General features: G+C 36.2%; 1 protein-coding gene across 1 annotated transcript in view; it reads right to left on the reverse strand.

The window, feature by feature from the left end:
* Positions 1-16,627, reverse strand: part of LOC107585073 (uncharacterized) — a 31,978-nt gene extending 15,351 nt beyond the window's left edge. The window contains exons 1-9 of the mRNA XM_016271929.1: positions 16,427-16,627; positions 16,258-16,347; positions 15,314-15,373; positions 14,952-15,057; positions 14,392-14,645; positions 13,028-13,214; positions 12,736-12,857; positions 11,142-11,241; positions 10,832-10,908 (exon numbers count right to left, since the gene is read on the reverse strand). Coding sequence (XP_016127415.1) covers positions 10,832-10,908; positions 11,142-11,241; positions 12,736-12,857; positions 13,028-13,214; positions 14,392-14,645; positions 14,952-15,057; positions 15,314-15,373; positions 16,258-16,347; positions 16,427-16,528 — 1,098 coding nt within the window. The 5' untranslated portion in view covers positions 16,529-16,627. The remainder of the gene's footprint in view (positions 1-10,831; positions 10,909-11,141; positions 11,242-12,735; positions 12,858-13,027; positions 13,215-14,391; positions 14,646-14,951; positions 15,058-15,313; positions 15,374-16,257; positions 16,348-16,426) is intronic.
* Between the last annotated feature and the right edge of the window lie 2,849 nt (positions 16,628-19,476).

Consider the following 19,476-nt stretch of genomic DNA (forward strand, 5'->3'; position numbering starts at 1 on the left):
TCCACAGCACACCGCCCCTCTCCCCCCGCGCAGACACACAGACACAGTGTGTGTGTGTGTGTGTGTGTGTGTGTGTGTGTGTGTGTGTGTGTGTGTGTGTGTGTGTGTGTGTGTGTGTGTGAATGTGCATGAATTTGTCTGTGTGTGAGGAGAGAAGAAAAAAGAGCGATATTTGTCTGTTTATCCCAAATTTATCCAACAGAGATATTAATGTGGTTTCAGCAAACACATGTTGAAAGGATAATGTATTATCTGAAAATTGCCTCTTTTATGTGGAGATATCCTAATTTTTATGAGAGAAAAAAATACTTTTGTGTTTCTTTTTGATTCTGGTTTGCCCCTGTAATTATATAGAATATAATGTAATATTGAAGAATTGATGTTTCGAATGTCTGGCAACAATGGTAAGATTGGTGACCTGTAATCTGTCTCTGTTTTTAAGCCATTGATATTTTGCCAAAGGTATTGATGGCCTTATCTTGACAAATTGATGTTTTTGTCACAATAATGTTTTTTTAATCACATTAAGATTTCCACCATTGATGTTTTTAGTGACGCTTCATTGACGCTTCGCAGTCTCACCAGAGTTTGTCATTTTGCATGTTATTTTAATCAGATAAATATTGAAAAGTTATTGACATTTGGTTTCATTAAGTAGATGTTGAAGGCACAAATGGTTCATGTTGTGGTGGACACACAGAAGACTGCAGCTCGTTGCGAGGCTGAAGTTTTTCAGAGAGGAACATCAGCTTTGTCCAAAAATACTAGTATATTTACTTTATCTTTTGAATAAATTGCATAAAAACCCTGAAAATATTTAACATTCACACTAACAGAGCATTAATACAATTACTATAATTGTATCTAATTATATAGATAGATAGATAGATAGATAGATAGATAGATAGATAGATAGTTCAAATTAAAATAAATGCATATAATGTCATATAAAGTTAAAAAATTTTAAGAAATGTAATAATAAATCAGTTACAGTTATAGAAAAATGATTTTACATAAATTGTGGCCAAATGTATTTCTTTTTTCTTTTTTTTAAAATTATGTATGCGTGTGAATGAGCAAGTGTGTATCATCAGTCAAACCATACAGGGGTCAGAAAACAGGATCACCAGGCAGGACAGATGTTCTCATGAGCCTGATGGCATCCACAGCAGTAATTTAATTTGATCTAAAGACAAACTGTGCAAAACTGTCTGAAATCTAAAAAGAAGCAGAAAAAAGGGATCGCAAGAAAGACAGACAGCACTTGGGAGTCGTGGACAGATAAAAAGCCTCTTTATGGGCTATTACAAGCACCTCTTTCATTTGCTCGCTGACACACAATGAAAAATTAGGATGAGGCACGACTGCTCCGTCTCCAGCAGTGTGGAATCACCAGAAAAAGCTTGAAACTGTCCGCAGCAACACACGACATCAATCCAACTGTAATTAACTGTCTCTGATTGGCTATTTAGGATTTGTTTGGAAATGCAAAGCGAAGTTTTGGAGGGAAAGATCATGTGTGGTTCTTTACACAATAGCATCACAGGGTCATTTGCTTTCAAACAGCCCCGAAAAGTTTATGTCACTGATGCTGACTGTATTCAAAGCTTCTTGTTTATAACAGGCATGTTAATATACAGTGTATATATATATATATATATATGTGTGTGTGTGTGTGTGTGTGAGTGTGTGTGTACCGGCGCGATCACTTCAACTGTTTCCTTATACCAGCAGAATCAACTTTAAACACTTATCATTCGATTTTTATTGTCTTATTAATAATGCATCACTGTATAAAGGTCTGCTTTTATTTGCGTACACTCACAATTAAAACAAAACATTGTGCTTTTGTAAAATAAAGAAAACAAATAGGTTGTCGGTTTCTGCCATTTGAGTTTCCTTTCTGTGAACAAATTAAGCCTGTCACAAAAATGAACTGAAACTGAGCGTATATAGGCTACGTTACGTGTCACACTGTTTTTTTTCTCTTGTTTATCGGTTAACTAAATCCACTATATTTCAAGAATTTATTCCTTGTATGTATATATGTACTGCAGATTTTATATGTATATATATATATATATATAACATAATGTAATAATATTTAGTATTTTCACATCTAGGTGGAAAAAATGGTAATTTGTAACTAAAAAATAAATAAATGAAAATGAAAAGAAACCGAGCATAGTAGATTTTTTCCCCCCTGTTGTACCGAAATCGTATCGAACCGTGACCCCCGAACCGAGGTACGTACCGAACCGTGACATCTGTGTACTGTTCCACCCCTAATATATATATATATATATTTATTTATATATTTTGTAATTCTTATAAAAAAAATGTATTATAATCTAAATGACATCAAAATAAAATAAGAAAAAATTCAACACAAAAACAATGCAATAATTCCAGAGTCAATCATTCCAGTATCTCCAAATCATGGCAAGTTCTGGGAAGAGTAAATAAATTGTAAATCCGACACTCAGAGGCCTTGAACTGACATTTTATCTCAACACCCAAACTTCATCTGTTAAAACTCACTGACTTTTATTGCCTCCGTGCAATAAACTCACAAACACAACACGATAACTGTCACAACAACTCATAACATTTTACAGAGATGGTCACGGCTGACTTCAGCCTGCCCCTCAAACAAGCTCCGAGAGTTTGGATTGGTCACTTGATAAAAGTCATTCATCACGACCGGAAAGAAACCGAGCATAGTAGATTTTTTGCCCCCTGTTGTACCGAAATCGTATCGAACCGTGACCCCCGAACCGAGGTACGTACCGAACCGTGACATCTGTGTACTGTTCCACCCCTAATATATATATATATATATTTATTTATATATTTTGTAATTCTTATAAAAAAAATGTATTATAATCTAAATGACATCAAAATAAAATAAGAAAAAATTCAACACAAAAACAATGCAATAATTCCAGAGTCAATCATTCCAGTATCTCCAAATCATGGCAAGTTCTGGGAAGAGTAAATAAATTGTAAATCCGACACTCAGAGGCCTTGAACTGACATTTTATCTCAACACCCAAACTTCATCTGTTAAAACTCATTGACTTTTATTGCCTCCGTGCAATAAACTCACAAACACAACACGATAACTGTCACAACAACTCATAACATTTTACAGAGATGGTCACGGCTGACTTCAGCCTGCCCTTCAAACAAGCTCCGAGAGTTTGGATTGGTCACTTGATAAAAGTCATTCATCACGACCGGACGTGTAGCGACGACAACTGACATGTTCACACTGAAACAGAATCACAGGGTGACAGAGATGCTTGATGAAAGTGTAAATGACAAACGCTTAATCAACCCAAATGTAACATCAACAGCCACGGGGGCCGTAGTTAATGAGAAGTAATGGAAGAAGCCTTCTGGGGGCTGAGGAATGTAACTCACACCATTTAGTGTGAATGGTGCGCCGTGGAACGCTTTAAATAATCACAACCTGAGATTTATGAATTGGCAAAGGAGTTCTGAAAATAGTCTGTCTGGAAAGTTCACTTAGTTTCCAACCAGACCTCAGTCTGCGCCATGATTCTGCTCTACATTTGATATCTGTTCACTAGAGGTATGATTCAGCATTCGTCGCATATTCAAAAGACAGATATCTCAAAATACACTCAAATATGTATCATATATACACACTGATGGTTAAATTAAATAAGACATGACAGTTTGGTATTAATTAGCACATTGGCTGTTTATTAGTACTTATAAAGCACATATGACCATATTCTACATCCCTAATCCCAATGCCTAAACTTAACAACTACCATACTAACTATTAATAAGCAGCAAAAGTCATAGTTAATGGTTTGTTAATAGTGAAAATTGGACCTTCAAATAAAGTGTGACTCACAGTTTTTCTTTTTTCTTACATTTTGTTAATCTGATCAAAATAAATATAAAATATAAATGTAAACATTTAAAACAGAAATAGAATGGATATAAATATATAAACAGAAATATATCTATTTTTATATATCAAATACAGAAATAAAATATAGTATTTTATTTTTATTTCATAAAATAAAATAATTTGTTTTATTTTATTTAAAAAAAAAAAAAAAAAAAAAAAAAATATATATATATATATATATATATATTTTTTTTTTTTTTTTTTTTTTTAAAAAAAAAAAAAAAAAAAAAAATATATATATATATATATATATATATTACTACACATTTTGCGTGAACGTTGTGGCATGGAATGCTTTAAATAATCAAATCCCGAGATTTATGAAATGGCAAAAAAAAGTTCTCAAAATATATGTCATTATTCAGATTTTACTGCACATTCAAAAGTCGGACATCTCAAAATGAACTTAAATATTTCTCATTCAAATTTTCTTAAAACCAAATTATTTGAGCCACACTATACACACTTATTTTATGCCTCTGCTTTCATTTGTGTCTATTTCTCCAAAGACATTTAAGGAGAAACATCTGAAAATTGGTAATCATATCATATCATATTTCTCTAAAGGATTCATAACAGTATAGTGAGACATTTTTTATATTAGAAATTTTCTGAAATGTTATGTCTGAATATGCAAATGAGGCATTACCTATTAAATGGAAATAGTTAAAAAAGATTCCAAATGATGGGAAATTATATTGTGAAGCAGGACACTCTTAAAATTGGTGGAATTAATGTTTCCATTAAGAACCTTTAACATCTCTGGAACCTTTCCATTGCACAAAAGCAAATTCTGTATAGTGGAAAAGGTTCTTTGTATCATTAAATGTTCTTCACACTAAGAGAAAAGGGTTATTTTAAGAATTTTAAACAATTTTATTTTGCTAGTTGCTAGAACAAATTTTCTTCTTTACATTTTTGGTGAATTTTTTTTAGATGAAACTAAAGAAGAAACCTAACTAAAACTAAATAAACTAAAACTAAACTAACTAAAAAAAAACTATATAGACACAAAAAAAATAAAAAGGACAAAAACACAACAAAATTACTAAAACCTTAGCTCAAATTAAAATGAAAACTAAAATGAATTCAAAATACGAACTAATCAATGATAATAAAAACAACACTGGTCTCAAACTGTGCTCAGACACCAAAGACTGCATTCAAAAGTCAGATATCTCAAAATTAACTGAAAAAAAAAGTCTCATCAAATTCTCTTAAATCTGAAATATTTTGATACACTCTTATAGACTGTCATTGTCAACACTCAACTCATTTTTGTCTACTTCTCCAAAGGAATTTAAGGAAAAACCATCTGAAACTGAGCTGATACTTGAATGAAACATGAATGAGACACCCTGAGCTTTGAAAGAGCAGCTTTTGAGCAATGCCATCTTCCTTTGGATACAGTACTGCAAAGTATTTGTGAAAGAGAAAGAGAGAGAAACAGAAAGTGTATGTGTAAAAGTGTGTGTGTGTGTGTGAGTGTGTGTGTGTGTGTGTGTGTGTGTGTGTGTGTGTGTGTGTGTGTGTGTGTGTGTGTGTGTGTGTGTGAGTTAGAGAAAGATGGAGAGAGTGCTTTGCGTGAACGTGTACTCGGATGATAAGGAGGGTAATTAATTTTGTTTAATTAATTGCTACAATGCTGCTATCATCACAGGGAGTGAAGAGCACAACTTCTACTGTTCTAAAGTGGCGAAACACACACACACACAGTCATACACTGTAACCTCATAAAGGTTGAGGACACATTCGTTCACAATACAGATGAGAAGACAAGCCTTTATAAACACGGATCCTTACATCTGTGAATCATTTGCAAACTTATTTATGAACAAAACACCGACAAATGATGTATCCAAGATATATAAACCAATGTTTCCAACAAGAAAATCACATGAACTGACCAGACACACGCTACATGACTGATGTAAACCACAATGTTCATATAAACTCTTCCCGTCATACATGACTATAAACAGCAACTAGAATGAGAATGAGAAGGAGAGTGAGAGTGAGAGAGAGAAAGATCAGGACAGGATGGCAGAGGACAAGGGCCAAAATGTAAAAATCAATTTGCCAACGAAAACAGATGACCCTAAACTCAGTGTGGGGCTGGTAATGGTGGGGGGGCTCCCTCGGTAAATTCAATTTACGCAGCCCTACCAACTCAATTTGTGCTTCCATTTGGGGGCAGAATAGAGAAGCGGCGCCACGGGATCAAGCGTCCCCCCCAGGCCCCTGCGGCTCCTCTACATATGTTCCTCTTCCCAAACCTAATAATACGCACTCAAACCAGAGCCAGGTATCTCCGTTCTGTTTTACGTACACAAACAGAGTTTCTTTTCTTTGCAGCATGCAATTGTCTTTCACGCACTTCTGTTCTCATTGTTTCTCACTGGCTGGGATATTACCGTACTGCTTGCAATTACGCTGTAAAAAATAATTGATTGAAGTAGCTGTGTTTTACAATAAAATGCTATTTCAGTTTTTCAAAAATGTCATGTTTCATATTAATGATTTGCAATATTTACTAGCAATTTCTGAGTGAAAATAGTTTCTACACCCTTTTTTTCAGCGTACGTTTATGGAATTTGTCAGATGCTTTTATCTAAAGCAACTTACATTGCATTTAAAGTATACAGTTTATTAATTCATGTATTCCCTGGGAATCAAACTCTTGACCTTGGCATTGCAAACACCATGCTCTACTATTTGAGCTAATATTTCAATGCTACATTGTTCTCACACGACCTCAATATTTGCATGTTTAATTCCAGTTATGTTCTTTATATAAATATTTTATGCAAAATTCAACTTTGCGTTAAAATGTCTTAAAACTTTTAACAGTGTGATCAAATAATGAGTCAAGAAAATACAAAATTGCAGTTGATATTACTTCTGCGTCATTGCTCACAATGGAAAAGTCAAGTGGAGAGCATTGCATTATGAGGTGCAATATTCTGCACAGTGTGCTCTCTTTTATAATACAAATTATATTCTATGCATACATAAAATCTACGGTATACAAACATTATGTGGCATGAATAAGTGCAGAAAGGTAGCCACTCAAAGCTGTTTTTTTCTCTCTCCCAAACAAGGACGGATAGTTTGTAAATATAATGAGTTGGGCAAAAAGTTTATTGTCATTTAAAATTATAAAAATAATTATAGAAATAAATTATTAAATATAATACAAAACGATATATTGAATTTTTTTTTAAATAATATAATAATTATATTTAAAATAGCTAAATAAGCAACCCAAAAAACTATGAGTATCATGCTCTTCAAAATGACTCAAAAGTCTTTTTTTTACTTTTATGATGTTGGAAATTCTCAAAGGGAGTTTTTGCTGACAGAATCATGCTTCAGTAGTTCTTTCGGCCTTGGGAAATTATGACAGACAGCTCCCAAATTTGAGGTTGTCCCGAAAGAAAAGCTGCTTCCCGTTTCTGTCCATTTCGGTGTGCCTCAAAGCGACACTTTAAGCCCTGAGTAGGTTCAAACTCTGATTATTTTAGGTTTTTGGGCTATGGTTTTTATTTTTAGATGACACAAAACACTGAGGTACACGTGTAGCGATCTGACCCCACGCCAGCGTGATTACAGACCACTAGTCTCTAGATTTGCTGACAGTATGTCAGATAGATGAAGACACCTCTTTAATTCCTCACGGATTCTTACAGCCACAAGGAAATGGTGAAAATGCGGTTTGAGATGCCAACGAAAAGTGAGAGAGAGAAAGAGACAGATAAAGAGTGAACAGGTTTGGATGGAGTGGTTACACATACAGACAGTTAAATCCACATATATAATCGAGTGAGATCAGACAGGCTTCATCTAAATCTCCACCTCTTTTATTCATTCTGTTTGTCTCTATTTTCTCTTTTTCTCTGTTTTTTTCTCTCTCTCTCTTTCTCAGCCGATTGGTCTCTTGCTCTATTTTCTCCATTCCTCTGATTGGCCACAGAGGTGCTTTTCTGCCCTCCGATTGGACGAGAACTCTCTCTCTCCTTCTCGCTCTCCCACTTTCTCTCCTTTTTCCCATAATGCCCATGGTTGGTGAGCAGGAGCTAAGGGTCTGTCCAATCATTGTCTAAGCCATCAATCAAAGCTGACGGGCCCAAGCGACATGAAAAGAAACCTCAGTGGCAGCCATTAACCGAACACCCCCCACCACCCCTCTCTCTCCCTCTCTCTCTCTCCCTCTCTCAACCCCCCGTGCTTTGTTTTCCTTTCAGCAGACAAAAACGGACTGACAAGATGGAGGGTTGGACATTAATCAAACCACCCCATGGAACCACCTCTTCCTCCTGATAATAAATAAATTCCACTCTTCTCATTGGACAGATGCTCGCATTTTCGCCCTGCTTTTCCTCCTCCTCCTCCTCGCTTGTTCACGCTCGCTCTCTCGGTTTTAAGGATCCTCATCTGCTCTCAGTCAGAGTAATTCCCCACAGATCAGAGCAGGGCAGGTGTTTACTTCACCCTCGTCCCTCTCCAGGGGCCGTGTTGCCCTGACAACTGACCATCCTGAGCCTCTGCCGTATGCGTGTTCTGTTTGGTTTGGACCAATGGTCACCCCCTGCGCTTTAATTGAACACGCACTTCTCAGCGGGAGAACATGCAGAGAAAGGAACAGCCACAAAAACACGTTCTTGCTACACGCATGACTATGAATGTCAACTGTGCTCAGACCGTTGCGTCTGAACGAATGGATTTCTCAGAGTCTTGCTGGTGGAAAATCACACTCAGCCCAAGAGAATGCATATAAAAACAGCCTTTGTTGATTTGGAAACATGACAGCTGGTCTTTTCCTGTCCTACTGCCGTTACAGACAGAACAACAAGATTCCCAAGATGAGTCAAAGACTTCTAATTAAAACCGAACTTGGGTTATTGAAGAATGTGTCCGTGTCCAAAACAACAAAACACAGCTGTTTGGGTTTGTATTCATCCAAACGAACCAAAACCAAGTATAAGAAAGCAACACAAAACGAAAACAAAACAGCTGTTTGGACTTACATAATATTATAAAAGATCAAAACAAAACACAGCATTGCTGTTTGATCTTGTTTTAAACAAATGCAAGATCAAAAAGAAAAAAAAAAGAAAAAGAAACAGCTGTTTCTAAACCAATCTAAACAAAACAAAAAGTATAGCAATGCAGCAAAAAACTAAAAACTACTGGTTGTATTTTGCACATATACAAAGTCAAAATCTTGTATTACACAAATGCAAGATCAAACAAGACAAGAAAAGCAAAAGAAAAAACAACAGAAAAGAAACTGCAGTTTGGGCTTATATTATACATAATTAAAGAGCCAAACAAAACAAAGAAAAGCAAAAGAAAAAACAATAGAAAAGAAACTGCAGTTTCGGCTTATATTATACATAATTAAAGAGCCAAACAAAACAAAGAAAAGCAAAAAAACAGTGGTTTCAGCTTACACATGCAAAACATTCACACACAAAATAATTTGAGCTATTATACATAGACAAAATCCTAACAAAGCAAAAAGCATAAAAAAAATTTAATTGTCAGTCTGCACTTATGTTCTACAACAAAGTAGAAAGAAAAAAAACTAATTAAAAAAGGTGGTTTGAGCTTATATTATACATACAAAGATACAGACGAAACAAAAAGAAAACAAACAGTGGTTAGTACTTTTATTATACATAAAAATATCCAAACAAAATAACGGTGGTAAAAGTTTATTTAAGCAAAAAAAAATCAGACAAAATTAGTTAAAAAAAACAGTAATTTGAGCTATTATGTATAGACACAAAATCTGAACTAAACAAAACAAAAAGCAAACAAACAAACAAAAAAAATCATCAGTCTGCACTTCCACATTCTACATACAAAAGATCCAGACAAAACAAAGAAGAAAAAATATATATAATAATTTTAAAAAATGTAAAAAAAATTCCTGGTTTGCGCTTGTATTATACATACAAAAGATGCAAACAAAACAAAGCAAAAATCAACAATTAAAGCATGTGTGAATGTAGTCCTTAATTGCAGAGTCTAATCCCTGAACGAACAATATATTTTATGACTGGGATTAAGATGATTGAATTAGACTGTTTCTGTTTGTGGAACGTTGAATAAAAGTGCAATGTCATTTAACGGCACAGAAGTACAACTGATAGATCATGATTCCGTCAGGGAGGATCGTTCCCTTCAAACAATTTTTTCCTCCCCTTGACAGGTAGAAGAAGACTAATGAAAAGTTGAGATGGCACGTGGAGGCGTGTTAGTGAGCCGCAACGGGTACCGTGGCACCCTGCCTTGCAGGGCATTGTGGGATATGTCCTCCACCGAAGTGGCTGCCCAGATGACATATTACAGCTCTGCGGGAAACGCATGGGCCTACAGGAGGAGGCGTTTCTCCTGCGTTCTGCAAACGTTTAATATCGGTTGTCCTCCCTGCTGCTTTTACCCAGGTTCAGCAAGAGCCCCGCGGAGGGCCGAGGCGTGTTTGTGTTGGCCCCTTCAGAGAAGGATGCGAGCCCGGAGGACTCTTTAACGCTCCAACTTTCAACTTTGAAGTTTTCTTTGACTGCGCAGTGAAAATATTGGCGAATGCAGCTGAAGCACTTCTCATATGCGTAAATCAACTGGAGCCTTCAGAGATCAAATGGCTGCGCCATAGTGCCGTTTGAAATATTCGCTTCCTCGCAACATTTACATCCTCACATTAGATAAAAGAAAACATTCTGGGAGAGGCCTCCATCCTGGTGGCAAATTCAAAGTGATTTACGCACACACACAATGCACCGCCGATAACACGACGACGCAATGAGGATGTCTGAACCTGCAGAAACAAAAGAAGCCCATTGATTTGCTGTTAGCAGATCTGATGAGTGGAAATACAGGCAGAGTCTGTAAGATGGCTGGATCGGTGAAGATATCGTCCCCAGTGCAACGCCGCTGTTTTCCCGAACCCCAATCTGTTGTATCATTGACACATAAATGGATTAGGGTCATGTATCACTGATAATGGTCTAGCCCAATGCTGGTGTGTCTGCGGTTCGGGTTGTGTGTGCACGATAAGGCCTATTGATTATGTACCATAAGCAGGTCCCACGCCGTCCTTTGTGCCATGTGTTCGGTGATGTGTTTTTTCCCCAGAAAGGGGTGGGTGCGGTGATACAGCTGGTGAATGCGGGGTTAATTTACTCACACAGCCGTTGGCCTTCAGGAGCCTGCGTGCTTCTGTCTGGAAAGGCAAAAAACGTGTGCGTTTTCGTGCAGCCGATTCGATAAGCTTTTACGAACAGAATCTGCAATCAAAACAACAACAAAAAAGACGCCACACATTCAAGACAGACAAGTTCTTTTTAATGGATATAATCACAGTGGTTTCGAAATGAGAACTGTACTGCTGCGTTTTCTGACTGATAAGGCCACAGTGAGGAATCCGATATAAGAGGCACGTGTGTATTTCACATTACACACAGAAAATATATTCACATTACACGCCGGGGCACACTTTCAACATGTGATCAACTAAAATACCACAAGTCTGAACTACATCAATCACGATGTAACCCCCCTACCAAGTGACATCCATGTCATTTTACAGGAGAGCGATGCTTAACCATCTGCCACTGTGTTCACAGCTTTAGTCTACTTGGTTTCGAAGTTTTAGCGCACGACAAACAGTGTGTGATAACGTCTGGCAGTGATGCTGGAGGTATGTCGAAGCTACTGTTTTCCATCTACTTCTAACTGTGACTCCGGGGTTCGTTTTGCAATTTCAAATCAATAAGTAGTCACAGTTTTGTGTAATCAACATGATAAAAATCATACACACATAGTTTGTCATGTACTCTACAGCCTAGACAAAACCTTTCAAATATGAACTTAATAGAATAGTTCACTCAAAAACAGGGCGGCACGATTTGTGGGGAAAAAAATTGTTGCATTTAAAAGAAAATATATATATTTTTTTTAAACTCCAGGTTTGCTGTGCGGCACAATTTGGCCCAAAATTTTAATTATAATAATAATAAATATTAGTATTATTAAATAAAATATCAAAATAATAACTCTTATTATTGTAATATTTCAATGCAAAATAAAATTATAGTTTTTAAATTGTATTTAAGAACTTTTTTTATTTTATAGTACAGCTGTAAAATTACAATACTAATATTTTTTGCTGTTTTAATTTCTTCTTTTTAAAATGTTAAGCTATCAAGCTTTTATTTTGACAGAAAACTGCAGGGAGCCCTTAGAGATTCTTTTGCTGACAAGTCTGTTTATAAGGGCATCTCTTTACAAATTTGTGACAATGGTTGAGTTCCCAAATGTATGTTATAAGCGACTCAAAGCACAGCACAAGCGGAGATTTAATGCAAACTGAGCCGCTCTGAGAGACTGAAAACACTGGATCATGAGTTGCTCCTGTGTAAATGAACCCAGTGCTGCGCTTCACTCTGAAACTCTGCTTATAAAATTAAACTGCAGCCTTTGCGTTTTGATAATTGCACTAAGCCGGTTTTGGTTTTATTTTGATGAACCATGCAGCCTTACTCAAAAATAAAAATTCTGTCATAATTTACTCACCCTTGTGTTGTTTCAAACCACAGTAAATGAAAATTAAGTAAATGATGACAGAACCTTTTCTGAACTATCCCTTTAAGGTTAATAACAGAATTTTGTGTCGTTAAATTTGAGTTTAATTCTTCAACTAAGTATGTTCACTGGGGATGTCCAATGAAAGTCAACACTCAATGCTCAAACGTTGCTTTCTCCTTCTCAAATGAGCCCACCAATGGATCATCAGCTGGGTGTGGCGTTTTCCGAAGCCTCTTGGCCTCATTCTGAAGCTTCTGTCGTATGTAGCCCTTTATTTCCGAATCAGTCTTTCCGGGGAAGAACCGCTGCACTGTCCCTGTAGAGAATGTTTCACTGGTAATCAAAACTGCAAACTTGAGACCACAATTAATCACAAACTTCACAATGGCCTGATTGCAGATAATGAAATGGAACTGAACGCATTCTAGAACTAACTAAAGATCGCCCGCCGTTCAGTACTTGTTACAAACAGTCCCTTATACGTACTCAGAATGGCCTGGATCTCATGTGCCGGAAGAGCTGGCTTAGGCATCCCTCGCTTGCTGTTGACGATGCCTGAGATTGAGTGAGAGGCCAGACAGTCTCTGTCGTAGAGGCTGCGCAGCAGGTCATTGGTGAGTTTCTGAGCGGTGGTCCCTGTGTTGCATCGCTCCAGGAGATCAGCAGTGATAACCTGGAGAGGAAACAAAAAAGTTGCTGTGGATGAGCTATAAAAATGTAGGTCAACAACCAATGAATGACTCATTTTTAAAACTGATTATGAAACCGAATTAAATAATCAACAATAAATCTTATTCCTGATTAGTCAGGTCTTTCGTATGGTACAAAGTGCATTACTAGAACCTAAAAACAAATTTAATTTAATTGTACTGCTCTTTTAATTTAAGCATTTCTACATTGCAAAACAATGCATTCTAACAGAAAGCAATTTAATGTTGCTGTCATTGTTACACTTTAAATATTTAATAGAGAACGTGCAGGCAAGTCATCCAAATATTAGTTAAACATCAAACGGTAGTTTTAAATGAGCCACAACTGAACTTGAAATCATAAATGCAGGTAATAACATTTTTGCAGAAACAAACTGTAATTTTAAATCATGCATACTACATATTTATCCAAATAACTGTTCATACTTGGTTTGGTTTTGTCATTTTAATAATTTTGGTTGTTTAATCTGTTATACTGCTTTTAACTGACAAATTTTCAATAAACAGGCCTATATATATTTTTCACAACATAAAATGAGTTTATACGGTAACCTGTACTTTAAAATAATTTTGGACACAATGTATACATTACTTCAATGTGCATATTGTTTGAAGGAAAGAATTGAACATGATTTTCAATTAATCAAGGAAATAACAAACAGATCGGTTACTAAAATAGTCATTAATTGCAGCCCCACAAAAAATTGTAATATAAAACAGCAACTAACGCAACTTAAAAAAAAAAAAAAAAAAAAAAAAAACTGAACACAGGATTCTGTAAAGAACTTTTGTCTAAAATGTTGTATTTATTTATTTAAAAAATATTTTTACCATTTCATATTGTTTTCCTTATTATACAATATTTTTGGGCCCAATGTAAATATCACTTCCCTTTTCACATTGTTCGATTGAGAGCATTAAACATTACGTCTGATTAATCAAAGCGATAACCAGCAGAATCGATTATTACAATAACTGCAGCCCTACGATGAAACAGCAGCAAAAAAACACAACTTTTTATTTCAAAACAATTAAACACATGAAATTCTATGAAGAACTTTTATCAAAATGCACATTTAATTTCACCAAAATGAGACATTCTAAAGCTGATTATAGAGACATCTAAAATGTAACTCTTACTTTCTGTTCGGGAAGCGTTCCATTCCGTTGAGGCATTGTTTGTGTGACCTCATACTGACCACACCCCTGCTGCTCTGAACTTGCACATTCAGCTGTTCTTCCACTAAGCACCCTTGGAGGAGAAATGTGACTGGGTGGCCTGCTTCTCTCGAGCTCCTCTGGAATGCTGGGAGTTGCAGCTTCGTGGCTGCTGCACAGCCATCTATCACTCTTCTCCATCAGCTCTTCAAGTGTCTGAGCCAACTTCCCACAAGCTGTACAAAAAAGTATGAATTTAGCCCAAAATTGTCTCACAACAAGAGATAACCTGTTGTGTAACATGGGACACCACAGTAACACTAAATCTTTCTTTGACATGAAGTTTCCTCATGAACTTGCTGAACCTTTCCTCAAATTGAAATGATCTTGAAACATGAAATGATCTGTGAACGAGCTGGTTTTCAGTGAGCTTTCAGCTCGATGTACGTCTTTCCCTGCCACTGGAAATGCATTGCTGTAAAATAAAAAAAACTAAACCCAGAAAGGACAATTTGCCACATTTCAGAAGTCCACTGCTTTACCTGTAAGGCTTCTGATTTGCTCTCGAAGGCCGTCCATCTCCCTCTGCATACTCAACACCATGGCGATAAGCTCCGCCCTTGGACGTGATTGGAGACTTCCGAGCACCTGGAAGAAGATTATCCACGTCACATTATAAACTGAGTGGACACATGCGTTCAAACTTGTATCAGTAATTGACCAAAACTGCCCAAGATCTTTTTAAGCATGGAAAACAAGTTTTTGGAGCTGAACGAGTTTGGCTCTAAATCCTCAAAAGCATTGCACCGTAGATGTTTAGAAGTAAGAAGCTTAATTTATGCAGTGAGTTCAATTTTAGATTATTAACAAAGTAGCCCAAAAGTGGAATGTTGTGCCATTTTACCTCCATAGTAAAATCTGCACCCCTTGTTGCATCTCCAAGGGGCTTGTCAACCTCAAAAGCCTGTTTGAGAGCAAGCAAAATACATATGAAACCAGTGGTTCTGGTTTGGTTTGCAACTTCAAAATAACATTGGATAGCAATGTAAAAATGATCGTTGTGAGGTTCTTCACATTGGCAGAACCACTGGATATCCTTCTGAAGATGCCTCAAACGGAAATGACATTATTAGAGATTTCATTATATATTTTAAGTGCCTCAAAACCTTTCCCTCATGAATAATAAAATAAAATAAAGGTGCTTCATGATGCCATCGAAGAACCTTTTTGTCTAAATGGTTCCATAAAGAACCTTTAACATCTGAAGAACCTTTCTGTTTCACAAAAGTTTATTTGTGGTGAAAGAAGGTTCTTCAGATGATAAAAAGGTAATAAAGAGATGGTTCTTTAAAGAACCTTTGACTGAATGGTTCTTTGTGGAACCAAAAATGGTTCTTCTATGGCATCGCTTGAAGAACCTTTTGAAGCACCTTTATTTTTAAGAGTGTATTGGGGCTTCATCACATAAAAGCTCCTCAGAGAACTGATTTTCCTTTTTGAAATGCGTCCTAAAAGGCTTTTGGCAGTATGATAATCTGAGGAAATCCAAATGACGCCTCCAGTGTCTTCATTTTTACAGTATGTGATCCTATTATCCCTCATTAAACTAGGCTACAGATACAGCAAGTCTGGAATAAATGACTTAAAGCTCCTTAATCACATGGAAGATGCCATTTATCTTTCATATATTTTCACTATTTAGCCTATTACCTTTCATTATCAAAATCTTAAAGGCTATAAATGTTAAGACTTGTCACTGGAACTGATGTTTTCATCTATTCAGCAATGCTTATCAGCTAAAAAACAAAACTGATTACAATATTGATTCAGCAATAAAAAGGAACAGACCTTTGTTTTGAACTTAATATAGTCAGCATTGCAAGATGAGATGTCCTCTCCATTTAGTTCTCTCCATTTTCTCCTCTTCGCCGGCTCTTGCTGAAAGACAGTCACATAATTAAAGCAAGGGAGTGCAAAACAATGACACATAGGCAACAAAAGCTTAATGTTTACATACACTGAGGACGTGGTTCGCCCTCGCGCCGGTTTCTTCGGGTGTCTCTTCGTATCCCTCGTATCCATTGTACAGGATGCGCTTTGCTATTGTTTTTCTCCTCATCTTTCGCCCATTAGCCGTTTTCCTCGCCGAAAAGCCGTCCGGTTCTTTATCATGCCGGTCATGGCCACGCGCAGATCAGTGACAGCCTGATGACTTTCACGCTCGTGGCATTTCGATTAAAGTTAAAGACACTCTGGCGTGTCAGCATCACGAGTGCGTCTTGAAACACTTGAAAACGAGTAAAATGTGTGGGAAAGGCACCCTAAAAGTTTTAACAGTGGCTGACATGTCTTAAACCTATAACAGTTTGAAGAAAAAACACATCGTAAAGGGCTCATAATCTGACATGATAGCTATAGCTAGCGGTCATTTTAATAATGCAAAACTCGCATCTGTTTATTCTGTACGTGAAAGTGAGATTAATTATAGACTAGTTAATAGTTAGCTATTTGTAATGATCCCTGTTGCTACTATCTGTTATTTTGCATTAGTTACTATTTTATTTAGCAGCATTGGTTTACTGGCACATCCCACAAAAACAGCACACTTCAGTCTCTCATGAACCTTTTAAAACGTTAGAGATATAAATCCAGTATTATTGTTGTGTTGCACATGTTTGATAAACTATTATCTAACATAAAAGTAACCTGGCGTGAAATGTATCTAGCTTTAAACACATAAAATGTCTTTATTCCTTCTGGAAATATGGATTTTGACCTACTTCTCTAATAGTTAAAATCATCATAATCGTAAGTGTCACAGACATCATCATAACTGAATGAACTTAAATGAAATCATAACTGTCATAATCTAATGAAATATATTTAATTTTAGTAGTACAACACTTTTTCATTTTAAACAAATTATTATAAAAAAACAACAACAACATTAAAAAAACATTACACATAGAGTTTACTGCATTAGTCAAGCTCAACCATGGCAACCAAATTATTGTAAGAAAATCTATTAATTACATTTTATAAATGTATGGGAATTTTGGGGGGGGGTTAAAATATCTTAATTACAAGCCCTAAACATGAACACATGTAGAATGCATTTGTCTAAAAAATGTGTTGTCTAAAATAAAACAAAAACAAAACTATAAAAACCTGAAGATGTGAAATGATTTCTCCCACATTACAAGAGAGACTTTATAGGGCACTTTCTTTTTCTTACTCACTTGTTCTTTCTTTTTTTGGCTGTGTGAGCACAGATACCAGTGGGAGGTCAGGAAAGGGTTGACCCCATGCATTCCCAGGTGGCGTACAGTGAGCACTAAGTGTATCCAGAAGCACCTGAGGTTGTAAAAGAGAGACCTCTGCAGGGATGGGAGGAGGGAACAAAGTGGATCCTGTAACTCATTAAAGCAGGATGGGGATCACAAAAGGCCAATCGAGTAGTGTCATGTGCACCAGTACTGTCTGTCTTATATGCACTGTGAATATGGGTCAGTTTAAATGACGCATCGTTTGATCCAATCACAAGTGCTCAGACAAGATATTTATAGTACATCTATTATAGTATATCTAAGATATTTATTATATAGTAAAATGCTGCTCAAATGAGTTTGTTTCTCAGTTATTCTCAGTTTACCTGTATTAAATAAGGTTAAGGTTAATTTCTTTTAAAACCCTTGTGTTAAGTAGTGGATGATGCCTGGCTGGTGATAGGCAGTGCTTCACTGCTGTCTGGGCGAATTAAATAGTGCTAATATCACAAATGTGATTTGGTCACATGCATATAATTTATAGGTTCACAAAGTGTTCAGGATGTTCCTGTTTACATCTGTATTTAGTGCTGTCGAAATGGATCTCAATACCAGAAGTAAATGGGGTCTATGTGAGTTTTTGATTAACTAACAAACTAGCACACAAAGACTCACTGTTAGGAGACACAAATGGCACAGACTACAGAATTACTTCGTTACGGAAAACAAGTAATATGCTCTTACATGCTGGATGAAAGAGAACTGGCGCCTTCTCTTATGACAGTGATTAGGCAAGCATGAAAGCTACACTACATTGATCCTGGTGGCCAGAGTCATTTCAGTTCAGACCGTTTGAAAACTTTGTTCTAACTTAATGGAACAAAATGACTCAGTCAACCTGCTGGATCCACCGTGATGCTCCTGGTCTGCAGAGGCCAAACATGAAGATCCGTGACAAAAGGACCACATCACAGATCACAGCAGATGTTATTACAGTCCAGACTACAAATGTGACAGCAGAGCCACCATTTCTCTCTCAGACAGACTGATTATTGATCTCCGCCCTGCATACTGCAGCCTCTTGAGAGGCTCCGAACCAGCATAAAGAGGTGTATTGATGATACACTGATTTACTTTACCCATACGGCCTTTCACCTCTCTTCTAACAAATCAATTGCACGTACAGCATAAAGCTTATTTTCTGGGTCACAGGCTGCCATTCCCCATTTAGTCCGAGAGCAGCTTTGAAGTCTGTCGTGTGACTGTCAGACTTGCCTATGCATGAGAATTTGTACTAAAGGACCTGATCTGAGGTCAGTCTAAAAAATTAATAGAAATACTGGAACCAAATGGCACCATTCATGACGCCAGTGAGCTAAAATTGGAATTGGAAGGATGTGCACCCTAACCAATTAACATATGACATGGTTGCAAATGTCTCAATGTTACTTCAATCAAAAACAGCAAAAAAATAAAAAATGTAAATAAAATATATATTAATATATAAATATACAAATGAGTTATCACACGTTAATTTGCACATTCTTGCATCTTTAAGCTAATAAAGAACACTGTGTATTATAATTCCTTTTTTGACCAGAGTAGAACAGAGAACAGAGCATGTAATAAATAATCAAAATTGTGTTAATTTTTCTTTAATATATTTTGTGTATTTTATATAATTCCCCTAATAGATTAATATATTAATAAAAATATATTAAATAAAATATAAATATTATGTATACATGTGTGTGTGTATATATATATATATATATATATATATACATATATATTAATATAT

Source organism: Sinocyclocheilus grahami, unplaced genomic scaffold (assembly GCF_001515645.1).
Source record: "Sinocyclocheilus grahami isolate Dianchi unplaced genomic scaffold, SAMN03320097.WGS_v1.1 scaffold66.1, whole genome shotgun sequence".
Lineage (NCBI taxonomy): Eukaryota > Metazoa > Chordata > Actinopteri > Cypriniformes > Cyprinidae > Sinocyclocheilus > Sinocyclocheilus grahami.